This window comes from Equus asinus, chromosome 21 (genome assembly GCF_041296235.1).
Source record: "Equus asinus isolate D_3611 breed Donkey chromosome 21, EquAss-T2T_v2, whole genome shotgun sequence".
NCBI lineage: Eukaryota > Metazoa > Chordata > Mammalia > Perissodactyla > Equidae > Equus > Equus asinus.
Genome location: NC_091810.1, coordinates 73,706,275 through 73,722,446, shown reverse-complemented (window position 1 = coordinate 73,722,446; position 16,172 = coordinate 73,706,275). Strand labels below are relative to the sequence as shown.

Here is a 16,172-nt window from a genome sequence, read left to right as displayed (position 1 = left end):
CATTGGCTTGGCTAATTTTAGTGTCTAATAACACCAAGTGACAGTGTGTGTGGAAACTGGAACTTCAAAATTGCTGTTAGGAGAGTCATATACTCCTCGTGTCAGGAGACTTGGTACAACCACTTAAGAGAGCAACTCCACTTCTAGGTGCCAACTCCATGGAAACTTACTCACACGTGTACAAGGATGGAGAATATTTACTGCAGCACTAATTTGTAGTAACGAAAAAGCAGAAGCAAATTATCTCTCAAAAGAAGATTCAGTCTGATTTATTTATATAATAAAATACTGTACAACGATGAAAATAATCTACATCTGACAACACGGATAAATCACAAAAACAGTGTTGAGTTAAAAGTCAGTTGCAAAAAGATATATACAATATAACATTCACGTAAAATGTTAAAATACAAAACAATTCTTAACAGTCCAGAGATAAATGCTACAGGAAAAATACAGAAATATTAAAAGTACAAAAACTATAAAAATACAAAAACACAAAATTTAGAATGATTGATTTTCGAGATGAAGGGAAGGTGAGGATCAAAGCTAGATCAGAAATGTCAGAAGAGAAAGATCTGTAAGTAAAAGCAAAGGCAGTCAATGGTCTAGAGCAGGAGTTGGCAAACATTTTTGGAAAAGGGCCGGAGAGTAAGTATTTTAGGCTTTGCAGGCCAAAGAGGCATTTAAGTACTTTATTGGGGTTCAAAGTTAGTGTTTTCTGTCATCAAAATTGATAGCAAGTGTCTGATTTTTTTTCAACCATTTAAAAACACAAAAATATTTTTAGCTTCCAGATCATACAAAAGCCAGCAGAGGGCTGAATTTGGCCCATATGCTAGTTTGCCCATTGCTGGCCTTGAGCAATTGCCCATTGCTGGCCTTGTCCAATAGAACTTTCTGTGGTGATGGAAATGCTCTATATCTGCATTGTCTCCAATATGGTAATCACTAGCCACATGTGGCTATTGAGCACTTGAAATGTGGATACTGTGACTGAGAAATTAAATTTTAAATTGTATTTAATCTTAAGACAGCCATTCTAGAGTTTCTATGAATTTAAAGAACAGCTCTAAGGGAAGTGGTTGAACAAACAAAAGTGGTTGAAAAGCACGCGATTGTTGCTGGGAGAGTAGGACATATGAATCAGCGATTCCATCAGGGATAGAAAATCTTGGCTGATGAAAAGGTTTTTGGATGTGATTGATATGGAATACAGAAAGACATGGAGATACAGTCAAGAAAATCTGAGGTCAAGACTGGAAGAGTCACCCAGTAAAACAGAATTTGTTGATCATGGACCTGGAGATGCCACAATGAAAAGTTGAAAGAGAAGAGAAGTGTTAGGTTGAGAGTATGGTGGGGGCAGCTGAGAGTTTCACGGCAATGCCTATAGGGAAAACCAAGGTGGAGGGAGAGAAATGTCCAAGAAGGATGAGAACAGTAAAGGCCAGAAAGTAAGATGATCAGATAGATATTCTATCTTTGATATTTAAAGAACAGAAGAAAAACACAAGCACTATCTTATATAACTTTTATTGCTCTTTAAAAATGGATAACCTACAATGCTTTAAAGTTTAAAGAGGAATTTACAAGTATAAGCTTCAAACTTTTAGAACTGAACTAGTTCCCTCCCACTAGTTGATCAAAAATACAAAAAAGCCCTCGGCATTCACACATTTAATATTTGAGATTTTTGACTAAATAAGGAACTATCCGGAAAGTCCATGACATAGTAATTTGTGGTTTTGCTGAGGTATCACTTTGAACAATGTACACCTAGATCTTGGGGTTCAGAGCTAGTCACTTACCTAGTCCCTGAGCATAAAAAACCATCAATTCTCTCTATTCATGATCTCATACGCATTTTATTAAAAAACATTGAATATAACAATGACATAAGGGATCCACAAACAACTTAGGGTATACCCTACTATGAATGTCAAGAATTTGCTTTATTCAAATATTACATAAAGAGTTTCAAAATATTCTCAGCCTGTCTTCAAAAATCATTCATTCTAGTGTCCCCACTTAAGGGAAAAATGAAGATGCCAGAAGCTTATAATTAAAACATCTTAATTTGAATAATCATTATTAATTTTCAAAATGTTGGCATAAGATATATTTCTACTAAAATTAAGGGTTTTAGGCAGTGTAAGAAATCTATACTAGTATAGTGCTTAAGTCCAGCTACTTATATTTAAAAGAAGAAATAAACCGAATTTATTAAAGGCTTAAGAAAAAAACACTTTGGAAGTTTAGTTTTGAAGAAATGTTCATGATCTAGAGTCCTGTCAAGAGAATTTCTATGGCAATAGTTCGACCCACTTGTGTACTATCTTACAGATTCTCTCTTGGAGCAACAGAAGGGAGTGTAAGATGAATTTAAATAGCATCCAACAAACGCTTCATTGTATTTGCTTCAAACTTTTTTTTTTAGAACTGCATCTGGAATCCTTTCTCTGCTTGAAAATAGGCGAATTCAAGAAGCACAAATCTGTAAAAGGGTCCCCTCTTCTCAGTTTCCTATAAGGGTAAAAAGAACTCTTAGGTATAGTTATAAGCATCCCAATACTAACTTACTCTTCGATATAAAGTTATTGTAAAATATGCCAGTGTTAATATTCCCACTTCAGTTTTTTATCAAAATTTTATATTTCAAATAAGACTCACTCGTGAACAAAGCTCCATAACCTTACTCCTCCAACATGGATCATTAAAAGTGAGTTCCCTCAAATCCAATACTCACGAAGCGAGTGTGGGTTCCTTGTAGTTCACACTGGCGGTGCACCTGCGCTTAGGCAGAGACGCTGCTGGGCTTTCTTTATTCTTTTTGGGAGAAAGAGATAGTTTTCTGATTTTCACTACAGGATCCATGGGGACATTGGTGATATCCTTCAGGCTACGATGAGATGACTGGTGAGTTTCAGGTAGCGCACCTACAAAAACAATTTTTACTGAATATGGTTCCAAAAAAAAAAATCACAGGAACTAAAATTGTATGCAATTACATATCTAAATGTATGTTATAAAATCCAGCATTTTATAATATATATACATTCCATATATATATGTAATAATATATAATCCATATTATAAAATCCAGCATTTTATAATATAGATTTTTTAACATGTTCATCAGTTTTTCATTGCAGATAACAGTGAAATATTAATTATTGTAGACATAAAGAACTAATAAGACAGTTTACTAAAATTAAAATTCTTAAAAAACATTAAAACTCTTTAGGGAATTTCATTTTAGTCACACCTTGCTCTTTAGAATCATCAAGGCCTCTCTCTCTCTCAATACCAAAGTTTATCATCAAGTGGCTTCCTATAGTCTTATAAAGCCACATAAACCCATTCTATTAAATAAATGAGAATTCTAAATCATAGCCTCTGTGTAAACCAGGAGAAAAGGGGTTCCCTCCAGTAAGGTTAGTAGGTTAAAAAGTTTTTCCTATCATAAGCATCCTGGTTAATCTACACTGAGCTGCATCCATATTGGGAGACAGGTACCCAGCACACAGTAAGGATACTGGAAGACAAAGTGTCTCTTCAAACAGCTTTAAAAAGTAAATGGTTTCCCAAGAAAAACTAAATTGTAACTGTAAAATGACTTTATATTTATCAACCATGTTCTCCAGGGTTATCTGGGTTTCAAATATTGGTTTTGTTTTTTGTTTTTCTTTTGTGAGGAAGATTTGCTGTGAGCTAACATATGTTGCCAATCTTCCTCTTTTTTTCGCCTGAGGAAGATTAGCCCTGAGCTAACATCTGTGCCAATTTTCCTCTATTTTGTATGTAGGTTGCCACCACAGCATGGCTTGATAAGCGGTGTAGGTCTGTGCCCAGGATCTGAACCTGTGAACCCAGGCCGCGAAAGCAGAATGTGCCAGACTTAACTATTATGCCACTGGGCCGGCCTCCTCGAATATTCTGCCTTTTTTGTACTCGCATAAGCATATTACACTATACTAATTATTCCAACTTTCAGTTTGGAAAATATGGTTAAACAAAAATATCAGATCAGTTGCTACATTCTGGAACAATCTTCTCAAACTTTAAAGTACATACAAATCCCCCAGAAGAACTTATTAAAAAGATGCAGATTCTGATTCAAGGGTGAATGGTATGGCCTGAGATTCTTCATTTCTAAGAAGTTTCCAGGTGATGCTGATTGTCCAGGGAACAAACTCTGAGTAACACTACTTTAGAGTGTATTTCTGTTCTTTTAAAAAATTATTATGGAAATTTTCAAGTGTGCACAAAGATGGAGACAATAGTACAATGAACCTTGTTTCCCAGCTTCCATTATTGTCAATATTTTGCCAGTCTTGTTTAATTTACTCTAACATCATTTCAACATATTTTTTAAAAAGATATTTGCATGCTAACATCCCCTAACTGGTTGACCATGAAAAAGCCATTTAACTTTTTTAGGCTTTAGTTTCCCTACAAACAAAACAAGTATGATGACACCTATTCCTCACAGAATTGTTCTGACAATCAAATGAACCAGTATGACAATATTTTGGGAATGATACAACCTGACTATGCATGTTAATTTTACTATACTAACTAGAATTCTCAGATGAGCATCTTTGTGGGCAGGTGCAGGCTGTATCATCAACATCTGAATCACTTTTGATCTAACTCATGAAAGCAAGATTTCCTAAGCCACAGTTTTCGATGTCTTACAAAAGTCTTACAAAAGAATACTAAACCCATCAATTGAGAAAAAAGTCTTTTGGTCTTATCAGGCCACCTTCACTAACTAGAAAATTATTTTAAATCATAGTTTCCTGTCAAAGTGAATATAAATGACAGGTCACTGGAGTCAATTTTGATTTCATTTTCAAGATGATTTTCAGGTGAATGTATAAAAGATATTTTAATTCAACCTAACTCCACAAAAAAATTTTTCCTTGCCTTGGAAGCCTTCATTTCCTGAAAGTAAAAATGCTCTCTCCATAACAAGTAGTATTTGTTCTTAAAGCTGATTTAAATTAGCTTAAAGCAGGTCAGAGCAACACAACTGTGATTTCCACCCCCAACCTCCTAATATTTAATCAGCCTGCAACTTCCCCTAAAGAGACAGATGGTAAGTCTCTATGCTCCCCCAGAGAAACAGATGGTAAGTATAGTATGTAAGCATCAGGAGTGATCATTTATCATAAACATTAAAAATGCAGGCGAACAAGGAGATCACTTACTGGTAGGAGTTTCTGTTGGCTTAGAACCCTCTGTCTCTTTTCCAGCCGAATATTTTAGCACTCTTTTAGATTGAGGCCTGGTGACTGGGCCCCTATTTGATTCGCTGGTGAGATCTTGACTGGACTTGCAAGTGGGCAAATAGAGGTCATCAGAATCATCTCCTGAACCACCTGATTCACAAATGCTCACTTCAGATTCATAGCTGTTTTCTTCTCTTGTAGAATCATTGCTCATTTTTTGTCGGAAAGGAGTGAGATGAACACCCTCTTCCAAATTAAAATTGTAAGCATCATTGGAAGTGATAGATCCATCCAACTTACTTTCGGAAACAGTTTTTTTATTTACACTTTTGCTCCATTTATACTTTGATATACATTTTGATTTTCTCCTTCTGTTAGCTTTTCTTTTCTCTTTTCTTCCGTGCGCACCTCTATGCTTTCTTTTAGTTGGTTCAGATTTATACTCTAAAATGTCTTCGTTCGTTTTAGTAGATTTTTCTGGGTGAATGAGCTTTGGTGATAAGTTAATTTGATCCTTGTTCCACTGACAAACATTTTCTTCTACATTTTCAGGTATGTGCACGCTTATTAGTGGGTCTACAAATCTAATTCTTTCCAGTTCAAAAGACTGTCCTGACAAGTGACTGATTTCAAAATCATCCAAGGTATCGAATTGACACAGATTGTTAAAACGTTTCTTTAAACTGCGACGGAGAGATACAGTTCTAGGTAAGACATTATCAGTAGACTTATCTTCACCTGAATCCAAATCAAATCTCTGTCTGTCTTGATTAGGAATGGTAGGTATTTGCTCTGAAAATTTAAAAAATAAATGAGAAAAATAGTTTCACTTTATGGCAATTTAAATTTCAAGAATCTTAGAATTCAAAGTTTAAAATGGAATGAATGAAAAGTCTTTCCATAGTTTCCTCACATTTACTGTAAGTAAATAAAAATGTGGGGACTTTAATATTACCATCTATTTATTTGGCAATGATCACTTGATGGCTTCTATCTGTCTGTGAAGGAATCTTATATAACATTCAAAAATATTCCAACTTGGGTTTTATGTGCCCCTGGTTTAACAGTTTAAAGAAAAACTAGTAGTCTATATGTATCTGTGTGTACAGGATTCAGAGGAAGAGAACCTCATAATCCAAAGTAGGACAAATACACCAAGAAAGTGGGGGCTAAGTTGTTCTTTGAAATATGAGTAAGATTGGGATAACTGGAAAGACTTTCAAGTAAGAAATATAATCTGCAATTTTAGGAAAGGTGAGGACATTTGGTTCTCCTTATTCAGATGTTATCCTTTCTTTCATGCTTAGTTCAGGTAGAGAGGATTGATATTTGAGAAGAGAGACACATCAGTTTAAGAGCAGAAAGAAGGCCATGGCCTCAGAGGTCAGCTTTGAGTTTAAACTCTAGCTCTTACCATCTGGGCTATTTCTTGTGAGACACTTTACTTCTTTGAGTCTACCTAAAATGGGATTGATTGTACCTATATTCCAGGGTTGTTGTGAGGGTTCAGTGAGATAATGTATGTAAAATGCCTAACAGAGCTTGACACACAGTAGGGCTCAGTAAATTGAAGCCATAGTTATAGGTATCTGATTACAGATTTGACAAAATAAATGGATGTATGTTAAAGCTTATTATTCTGTGTAAAATAAACAGATTTGCTTTGAGAAGAATACCGGATGAGCAAATTTTAAAAATTTAAAAACAAATTAGAGAAATTTAATTATGTTACTTGTTCTCAAAGATCACATCTTGCCCTTAATAATATTTTTAGATTCACATGAATTACCTTCTATCTGGAACGATTCTCCTGGTCCTGGAAGGTGAGCTTCCTGAAGAGGAACTTGCCTTAGAAAATACCAAAGAAAAATAGAACTTTATTTAACAACTGTATAGTAAAAAACAAATTTAAGATTTTCTTAAAATTAAGTTTTTTTCTTTCCTTTAGTATCATTTCATAATTCCATTCTAAATCAGCACATCTGTTCTGTACCAAAGGGAACCAAAAAACATTTATGCTGATTATGTGGAGGCTGATTTGTTATGACTGACATTGAACTCTCACTGGAAGAGCTAACATATCAAATTGGACAGTTCCTCCTGAAAACATGCCATAACTCATAATTTCGTTTAACTGGAGAAACAGCCAATCAGAATTGACTTATAAAATATATTAAAGAAATGCAGTTTGATTAGTCAGCCCTTTAGGAGCCTGCTTTATCGTTAGCTGAGCAGTGAATTTTTTGGCAGTACATGCTTTTATAGTGCTTAACTACTGACTCCTCTGAGGTTAACACTCTTCATTTTCTTTAAAAATCTTGTCCCTCTTTGGTTCACAGAAGAAATTTTCTTTATGCTTTAATAATATTACTGGCTGTTTCATTCTAATTATAATTTCATTCTTTATTTTCTGTAGAGAATTTTCCCCTCTAGACATCAAAAATTAAATACAGCTTTAGGTAACAGTATTATGGTAACCAACAACAATTTTAGAAATCTTATAAAAACTCAATTACCTCATCTTACTTTTTGCCAATTACAAAAATATTTTGTCAGATCTTAAAGTTCAACAGTGTTAAAACTATTCATGATTAAAATTAACATGGGGCTAGAAAGTGATTAGTTCTGCGAGGAGAGGGGCAGAGACTCAAAAGGGATATGAAGGAATGGTTTATTGAGTAGTTCTTACTTGCAGACAATTATGGCCCCCAGGGGATATTTGGCAATGTCTGGAGATATTTTTGGTTCTTATAACTTGGAGAAGGGGGTGTTACTGGCATTTAGGAGGTAGAGGCCAGGATGCTGCTAAATATCGCACAATGCTTAGGACAGCCGTCCACAACAAAGAATAACCTTGACCAGAATGTCAATAGTACTAAGACTGAGAAACCCCAGGCCAGAGTGATGGCCATGCTCTATATCTTAATTGAGGTTTTAGTTCTGTGGGTATATACATGGTCAAACTCATCAAACTGTGTAATTTAGATCTGTGCATTTTACTCTATGTAATTCTATCTCAATAATTCATAAGCAAATAAATAAACTACACCTGATTCAAGAGAAGGGAAAGAGGGTATATGGGGTCTGATTGCATTTAAGAATGAATGGGATTAGCCAGACAGTGTGACAGCTGTGTTAAATATAATCTTTTATTATATTCCTTGTCTAAACCAGACTATTTGAGTACTGGAAAAATACTATCATTTGAATAATCTATGCTTCTTAGAATAAAAACATGATGCAAGAAAAACATAACTGAAGGGAACAGTTTAAAAATTCTAGAGAAGCTTCTTATTCATAGACATCAAAAAAGTAACTAAATATAAGTAAGCTTTGGCTTGGTTATATATAACAGAATTCAACATATTAATTTTCTTAAATATATTCTCAGTAGAGAGAACATCAGACTCAGAAGAGAGAGCATCAGAAGGTCAAGAGTCATTATGATACAATTTTCCTTTCATAAATGGATCACAGGATTAAATCTTTCTTGGTATTAATAATAATAATGAATTTGATACTAACGGTAAATCCGTCACAAATAAATCCCTGGAGTTGTCACCATTGGAATCCATTTCAGAAAGACATACTTCCTGGTTCTGTTAATGTATGAAAACAAAGAAAATACTGTTACAACTGAAATATTCATAACAAAGTATTCATTTATTCAACAATAAACCCTCATGTATTGACAGTCTACTATGGTGCCAGGCACTGTTTTAGGAACTGGGTCTATAGCGGCTAAAAAGTAGATTAAGTCCTAACCTCTTAAAGCTTACATTCTAGTGTAGTGAGAGAAAATTAAAAAAGAAAGAGATATATAAATAATCTCAAATAGTGATGAGTGCTGTGAAGGAAATATTCAGGGTGAAGTGCCAGAGAGTAATTGGGGTTGGAGGGCTCTTTTAGATATAGTGACTTTCATCTGAAATCTGAAGAAGGAGATGAAATTTGGAGATGAGAAGAAGGCAACCTGATGGACAAGGGGAGGGCTTGGCCTTCGTTAGGAGCAGGGACAATTCTGCCACTGCAACAAGAGGGAAGAAGGGGAACACAAGTATAGATACATGCAGATTTGTAGCTCTGTATTAGGAAGATGAGGTCCAGTGTAAATCCTTAGAAGGCATTCTCAGTTCAGTTGTTTTTTGAAATTTGATGCACATATAATATGCTGACATTATAATGAATAGTCTAAAAAACTGTTCATCAGAAACAAAACCATTAGAAATTTAATCCTGTTAAAGTTTTAAATTTATTATCAATACAGCTAATGTTCTAAAACTAGCATTATTACTAAAGTAATAATAAAGGTAAATAAAGGAGAATATTTAACTATAGAGTGATATAATTTAAAAACACTATTCAAAAGATCCATTACAAAATTTATGGAACAAACAGCTTTTAGATATTACTTTCTGATTAATCCTTATAAGGTAACTATTGGTAGGCAAGAAAAATATTCTTATTAATGCATTTTAAGCTTCTCCATCAATGCTAAAGTGACTTGATAAACATGGAAGCATGAGGGTAGAATGATGGTTGAGAACGAGTGACACATGTAACAAGTGTATGGCAGAAAACAAACCTTGATATTTTAAATACTAAGAACACTTTCACCCAGCAACTAATAATATGTTTTAATAAATGCTCAAAATCATTGATAAATGTTGAGAGGCCCGCAATAAGAGAACTTTTCTCCCAACTGTTTGAGTGATTATCTTATTGGGTACTCATTTCACACTATTCAATGTGTAATTTCAGCAAAAACTTTGGAAAGGTAAGAGGAAGATTCAAATGTCTTTGGAGGGATCTTTTTCCTCATGAGTCGACCAAAGAAAGAATAGGAAAAATAGGCAAGATTACATTCTGAAGGAAAAAATTTTTTAAAAACAATCTAACTCTCACTTATGAAGGTAAAGAAATCATATCTAATCTTTATAGAGACAATTCTTTACTACATTGTATATGTATTTATGTGTGTATATATAAACACATACAAACATACATTCTGTGTATCACACATAGACAAATGTGGAATCACCTTAGTTGCAGGGAAGCAAGAACTCTTTCACTGACCCCTCCTGTCAATGGAGAGGCGACTTTAATTCCTTTCTCAAGTCCATACCCCTACCCTAATCTCTCTCGTCTGCCTTTCTGCTCTGGTCTCCTGGCCTAAGTGACAACACAACTGTCTTCACTGGCACAGCAAACAGATGGCTACCCAGGAAGAAAAGTAAACTGTTCTGTTAACACCTGACACTCACCACTCCTTTTCTCTGTCTCTGCCCCAGTTTCCCTGCCAGTGGCTTCTGGGAAAAGGAAACGAGAAACTGGCTCATCATTACTCTTCTCAAGATTAACATTCAATGAGACACAAAGAATATCCTAAATCAAGCTTTCTCCACTTCTGTTATATTTTGGTTGGCCCTGCTATGCAACCTTGGACATAAACAGAACCAAACTAAAAAGGTGGACAGCAAAATGTTCAGGATATTTCTTGTTTGGGAGTTAATGTACAGTCTTCCTTATTTAGTCAACTAGTAGGTAAAAATGATTCTCCAGAATGCACTTAAATACTTCCCACTATCCAAATGAAGGTAGTCTTTATAAAATCCCACTGGATGTAGCAAAACTACATAGAAAAGCTAAGATTTATAGCACTGATTAAAACTTTTGGACTAGTCCACTTCAATTACCACTTTTAGACCTTTAGTTTCATTGCCCCATCTTTGACTCACTTAGCTGAACATTCAGAGGAACTGGCAGTGCAAAAGGCTGAACTACGTTTTCTGTGCCTTGTCTTGCTACCTGCAGAACCAAGTTATACAAGCACAAGCTTCAATCACCTATATTCTTGAAGCTTTCCTAACTGGCTACACACAACAGCTGTGCTGGAGCACTGGACAGATGTTTTGATTAATTCACTAATAACAGAGCTATCAGTAATTAATTTAAACAACATAATTGATGGAAACTACTAATTCATGGCTTTAACATTTTTCTGAAGAAATTCAGGCTTTGTAATGAAAATACCTGAGCAGTTCCTTCTGCTTCTTGTGAAGTAAGTTTTTCCTTCAATGTATATAGCTGACATGTGAGGTAGTAACATTCTTTTCTCAGCTGTAGGATGATATCTTCGGCTTCTCTCACTTTGGATTTTTCATTTTCCAAAGCTAAAACTAACATTCTATTGTTGTCTTGATAGTTTTTTAGCAGTGTAGAAGTGTTGGCTAAAAGAGATAAAACAAATTTTATTAGTTATTAAATCTAAACTTAAAAAGTGATGCCAAAGGACAACATGAGAAAATCTCTTACTGATTATTTGGCATGGTGCGGCTATAAAAGACTTTCGTTTGCCAATCTCTGCCAAATTTTTATTCCTTTTCTCTTTCATTCGTTTCTTGATGTCTTCAAGACTATCTTGAAAGGACTTTTTAAGGCACCTTTCCTTGGCCATCTTCTGCCTAGGAATTTAAAACAATAAAAAATATTTAATTTTTCTAAGAGATAATATCATTGAATATAAAACAAGATTGAAAACACAGGTTGTTCATAAAGAATGGCTTAAATAGAGACTTTGTAACTGTCAAATTAGCTCAAGGTAAACAGCTAATCTGGTAATAACTTAGATTTTGCAGCTTTTAAATCTCAATATTTTTGGCATATTATCCTCCTCAGGTACACTATTAGGAAAGTTTAATAAATATGGATTTCCAATCCAAAGACTGTAATATGCTACCTATTTATTCTTTAACAAATACTCATTGGGGCTTACTATATCTTAGGCACTATGGGAAATGCTTAATATTATATTTTGATGTTTTTATTTGTTTCCTACAGACAATGTTCATGACCAACTTTTAGTGTTTATTAGGCTCACAGCATTAATTCAGAGGCAATCATATATCTGGGCTTTTTCCCCAGTTCTTTATATTATTAATGTATCAGGTTGGGTCACTTATTACTTACCTCTCTCTTCCACACTCTTTTAACCCAATATTATGTAAGATATGCACACACTCTCAAGAAAGTCAAGGTGATCTTCAGAGGTTTAGTTGAACTATGTAGCGCTACATATAATTTTATTAGGCCATTATAACAATTATAGAGCTAGAAAGAGTAGGTACTGGGGCAGAAGAACATGCCAGTTTTCTCAAAGTAATTTCTAAAACTCAGATCTGCTAACTCCCAGTAAATCATGAATATAGCAAATAAGACAAATGATTGTTCTACATACAGTTAAAAGTAGCAAAACATGCATTGACTGGGGTATATGCTATTGAATATATTAATACATAAGTATACTTAAATGTTTCAATGCTGCAAATCAGATACACTTCAGTATTCTGCTACTAAGCACATCAAATTACTTCTCATGAACATCTTTTACCCTAGATTGCTCTTTGCAGATCTTAAAATAGAAAAAATAATTGTTTCTTACCACAATCTATCTATACAATTTTCACTACAAAGGATACCTTCATCTCCTCTAAGTTAGTCAAATATTTTCCTGAACCGTACATTTTCTTGAGTGTTTTCTCCAGGCCTTACTTATTCTCTTCTATGCAGTGCCTAGGGTCTTAAAAACAAGATAGTGTAAATCTCATTTAAACATTTTCTTTTTGCCAATGTAGATACAACATACACTGGGGTGCTTCCAGTAGAGCAAGCACAACTATTTTTTTAAAGCACTAACGTTAAGTGGGTTGTATAAAACAACGTACCACAAGGGAGTTTTTCAAGTTCAAACTGAAGATGTTTGAGAGCCATACGGATTATGTAACCGATCAAGGTAGTTTAGTTAAGGTATTTTGAAAGCAAAGCCTTACCTAAAAAAACTTTCATTTAATCACGTTAAAATCACAAAAGAAATTTGCCGTATCACAAGTTTTATGTCCTGTCTAGGCCGATGGTGTTAAGAGGGGGTGTGGTGGAGAGAACGAATGAAAACAGCTCACAGTGCGCGATGACAGTCTCAATGGGTATAGTATGCGGGTAAGGGGTCTGGATTCAAAAGAGCCTGGAATATTTGATCTCTGTCATAATTCTTTCATCATTCCTGATGCTGAGGCACCGGTCAGGGCCGGCTACTCCAAGGCAACCGAGGAAGCCGAAGAGAAGGACATCAAGGGTATCGCGCCGCACAAAAAATAGCTGCCGATTCGTGTGCCCTTACGTTGAGCCCGGCTTTTAACTACCGTAAATGCTTTACTTACACATCACTTAATTCACACAAGTCTGCACAGCAAGAGGTATGGGTGCCCATTTATTTAACAGAAGAGGAAATTGAAGCATCGGAAAGCGCAGGTCGAGGGGCTGAGCAGAGAAAGACACCGGTTAGTCCGACTCCACAGCCTGAGCTTTTGGCCGCCGGACTTAGGCGGAGAGAGAGACCTCGAGGGAAGAACAGGGCTTACGACGCCCCCGTTCCACACCTGAAAACCCCGCGGCCTCTTATTTCTCCCAGGGGCTCTCGGAATAGGGGGACGGCCAGAAGAGGACCGAGGGACCCGCCCCCCACAGGTACGTCTACATCGTTACCTTGGCCTCCGCTTCTGCCGCAGCGGTCGTCCTCCTCCTCACATTCCAAGGCTCCGCGAGGCTGCCCGGCCGTGTGCGTCCCTCACTGCGGGCCCCGCTGGTCTTCGGCACCGTCTCCCGTGGCCCGCCGACTACCGCGATCACATTCGAAATTCTCCGCCGCGCTCCCCCATTGGCTGGATGGGAGGCGGCTACGTGACGCGACGACGCAGCAGCGACGCAAGCAGAGTCCCGCCCCGCCGGGCGGCCTCACGTGACGCACTCTCGCCGAGAATCCACATCCGGGCATCTACCGCCGCCTCCCCCGGGAGGGCGGAGCCAGTTGTCAGGTCGCGGCGATCAACCAGCCTGTTTTTGCGGTGGGTTGTTAGCTTTTAGGGGTGGAGCAGCTCGCAGACGTTTAAAGCTGGTATGTTAGGGCGTCAAAAGCTTCCTGTTTCTTTAGTCTTGCGGTTTCCCGTCTTCGAGGGTGTGCTCAGGGGCTCCCTCTTGTGAGAAGAATTTTGGTGGGTGGTTGCCCGCCAAGCGGTCACCGTGCTGCAAGGAGGCAGCCTTCAGGGATGGTAAAACCAAAACAGGGAGCAAGTTTTAGGTTAACGGGGTATTATTAGGGAAGTTGCAGGTATCTGAAATATTCGGCTCCAGGTTCCTTTCGCCCAGCTGCTTCTGGCTGTTTAATCCTCGGGAAATGGCAGCAGCATCCATCCAGCTACCGACCCAGAAGTCTGGGGACTCTTCCTTATTGATTCTTTGTTCTCCCTTAGTCTTTCCACGTCCAGGCAGTCACCCAGTCCTGTCAATTCTTCTTTCGAAGTATTTCGCATGTCCAAATCCCACTATTTTCCCATCCCCTAATCCAGGCGACTACCTGATCTCTTTCTATGAACTGCACAAGTCCCGACTCTGATCACACACTCCACCCCCTTATATTCTTCCTAGAGTGATATTTTGAGAAAGCAAATGTGATTGGATATGAAACTCTTAAATGGCTCCCCAGTGCATTTAAGATGAAGTTCAAAATCCTTAAGGAGTTTAGTCCTTAAGAAGCCCCATGGTTCCTGGTTCCACCTCTTCTGAATTTTCTTTCATTTTTTTGTAATTCATCCGCGCCCAGGACTCAAACCAGCGGAACCCCAGGCGGGCCACAGCAGAGCGTGAATTTAACCACTCGGCCATGGGGCTGGCCCCTGACTCCAATCTTTGTAAATTTTTCTTTCTTTCTTTTTTCTTTTTTGGTGAGGAAGATTGGCCCTGAACGTTCATCTGTGCCAATCTTCCTCTATTTTATATGTGGGATGTTGCCGCAGCATGGCTTGGTGAGCTGTGTGTAGGTCTGCACCCAGGATCTGAACCCATGAACCCGGGTCACCAAGGTGGAGTGTGCAAACTTGACCACTATCCCACGGAGCCAGCCCCTATCTCACTGCAGTTTTGATTTGCATTTCTCTGATGTGCTAAGGATATCAAGCATGTTTTCATGTGTTTATTGGTCATTTGTATATCTTTTTAGAAGTATCTATTGAGATAATTTGCTCATGTAAAAAAATTGGGTTATTAGTTTCTTTTTTTAAAGACTGGCACCTGAGCTAACATCTGTTGCCAATTTCTTTTTTCTTCTTTTTCTCCCCAAAGCCCCCCAGTACATAGTTGTGTACTATAGTAGTGGTCCTTTTGTTTATGTTATATGGGACACTGCCTCAGCATGGCCTGATGAGCAGGTACCATGTCTATGCCCAGGATCTGAACCAGCAAAACTCTGGGCCACCCAAGCAGAGCACGCAAATTTAACCACTCAGCCAAGGGGCTGGCCCTGGGTTATTAGTTTCTAGTACTAAGTTGTAAGAGTTAAGTTCTTTATGTGTTTTAGAAAAAAATCTCTTATCAGACATATGATTTGTAAAAATTTTCTCCCATTCTGTAGGTTGTCTCTTCACTTTCTTAATGAAACACATTGAAGGATAAAAGTATTTAATTTTGATAAAGTCCAATTTATCTATTTTTTTCTGTTGCTTGTGCTTTGGTGTCATAGCTAAGAAACCATTGCCTAGTCCAAGGTCAAAATATTTACACCTATCTTTTCTTCTATGAGTTTTATAGTGTTAGCTCTTATGTTTAGGTCTTTGTGGTTTATCTTGACTGTGGTGGTGGATACATAAACCTATACAGATAATAATATAGCGCTTAATACACACACACACACACACAACAGATGAGTACAAGTAAAACAGAGAAAATCCTATTAAGATTGGTAGATTATATCAACGTCGACATGCTTAATGTAATATTACAGTACAATTTGGCAAAATGTTACCATTGGAGTAAACTGGGTAAAGTGTACAAGGAATCTCTGTATTAGTTCCTACAACTACATGTGAATCTAAAATTATCTTGGTA

At 36.9% G+C, this 16,172-nt stretch overlaps 1 protein-coding gene and 1 long non-coding RNA gene across 4 annotated transcripts in view; one reads left to right on the top strand and one right to left on the bottom strand.

Moving 5' to 3' along the window:
• Nucleotides 1–882: 882 nt before the first annotated feature.
• Nucleotides 883–14,696, bottom strand: SGO1 (shugoshin 1). 2 transcript variants are annotated; one of them, XM_070493004.1, is made up of 9 exons: nucleotides 13,779–13,933; nucleotides 12,679–12,816; nucleotides 11,553–11,701; nucleotides 11,271–11,467; nucleotides 8,763–8,836; nucleotides 7,027–7,085; nucleotides 5,217–6,029; nucleotides 2,750–2,939; nucleotides 883–2,526 (listed from the first exon to the last, which is right to left on the bottom strand). In XM_070493004.1, exons 3-9 carry the CDS (start codon nucleotides 11,692–11,694, stop codon nucleotides 2,409–2,411), a joined length of 1,593 nt encoding a protein of 530 aa, XP_070349105.1. In that variant the 5' UTR covers nucleotides 11,695–11,701; nucleotides 12,679–12,816; nucleotides 13,779–13,933; the 3' UTR covers nucleotides 883–2,408. The 2 variants fall into 2 exon arrangements, with proteins under 2 accessions (XP_070349105.1, XP_014697633.3); XM_014842147.3 differs by lacking the exon at nucleotides 12,679–12,816 and having other exon boundaries at nucleotides 13,779–14,696.
• LOC123279409 (uncharacterized) overlaps nucleotides 14,052–16,172 on the top strand; it is a 149,129-nt gene continuing 147,008 nt past the window's right edge. For both annotated transcript variants that reach the window (XR_011496469.1, XR_006517449.2), the window contains exon 1: nucleotides 14,052–14,187. This is a non-coding gene — a long non-coding RNA (uncharacterized lncRNA). The remainder of the gene's footprint in view (nucleotides 14,188–16,172) is intronic.

What these genes read in the sequence shown, in the direction of transcription:
- SGO1 (XM_014842147.3), bottom strand. Translation starts at nt 11,694, where the DNA reads ATGGCCAAGGAAAGGTGCCTTAAAAAGTCCTTTCAAGATAGTCTTGAA. An exon ending in TTATTTGTGACGGATTTACC is followed by an intron (nt 7,086 to 8,762) that starts GTTAGTATCAAA and finishes GTATTTTCTAAG; the next exon opens with GCAAGTTCCTCTTCAGGAAG. An exon ending in AGAATCGTTCCAGATAGAAG is followed by an intron (nt 6,030 to 7,026) that starts GTAATTCATGTG and finishes TTAAATTTTCAG; the next exon opens with AGCAAATACCTACCATTCCT.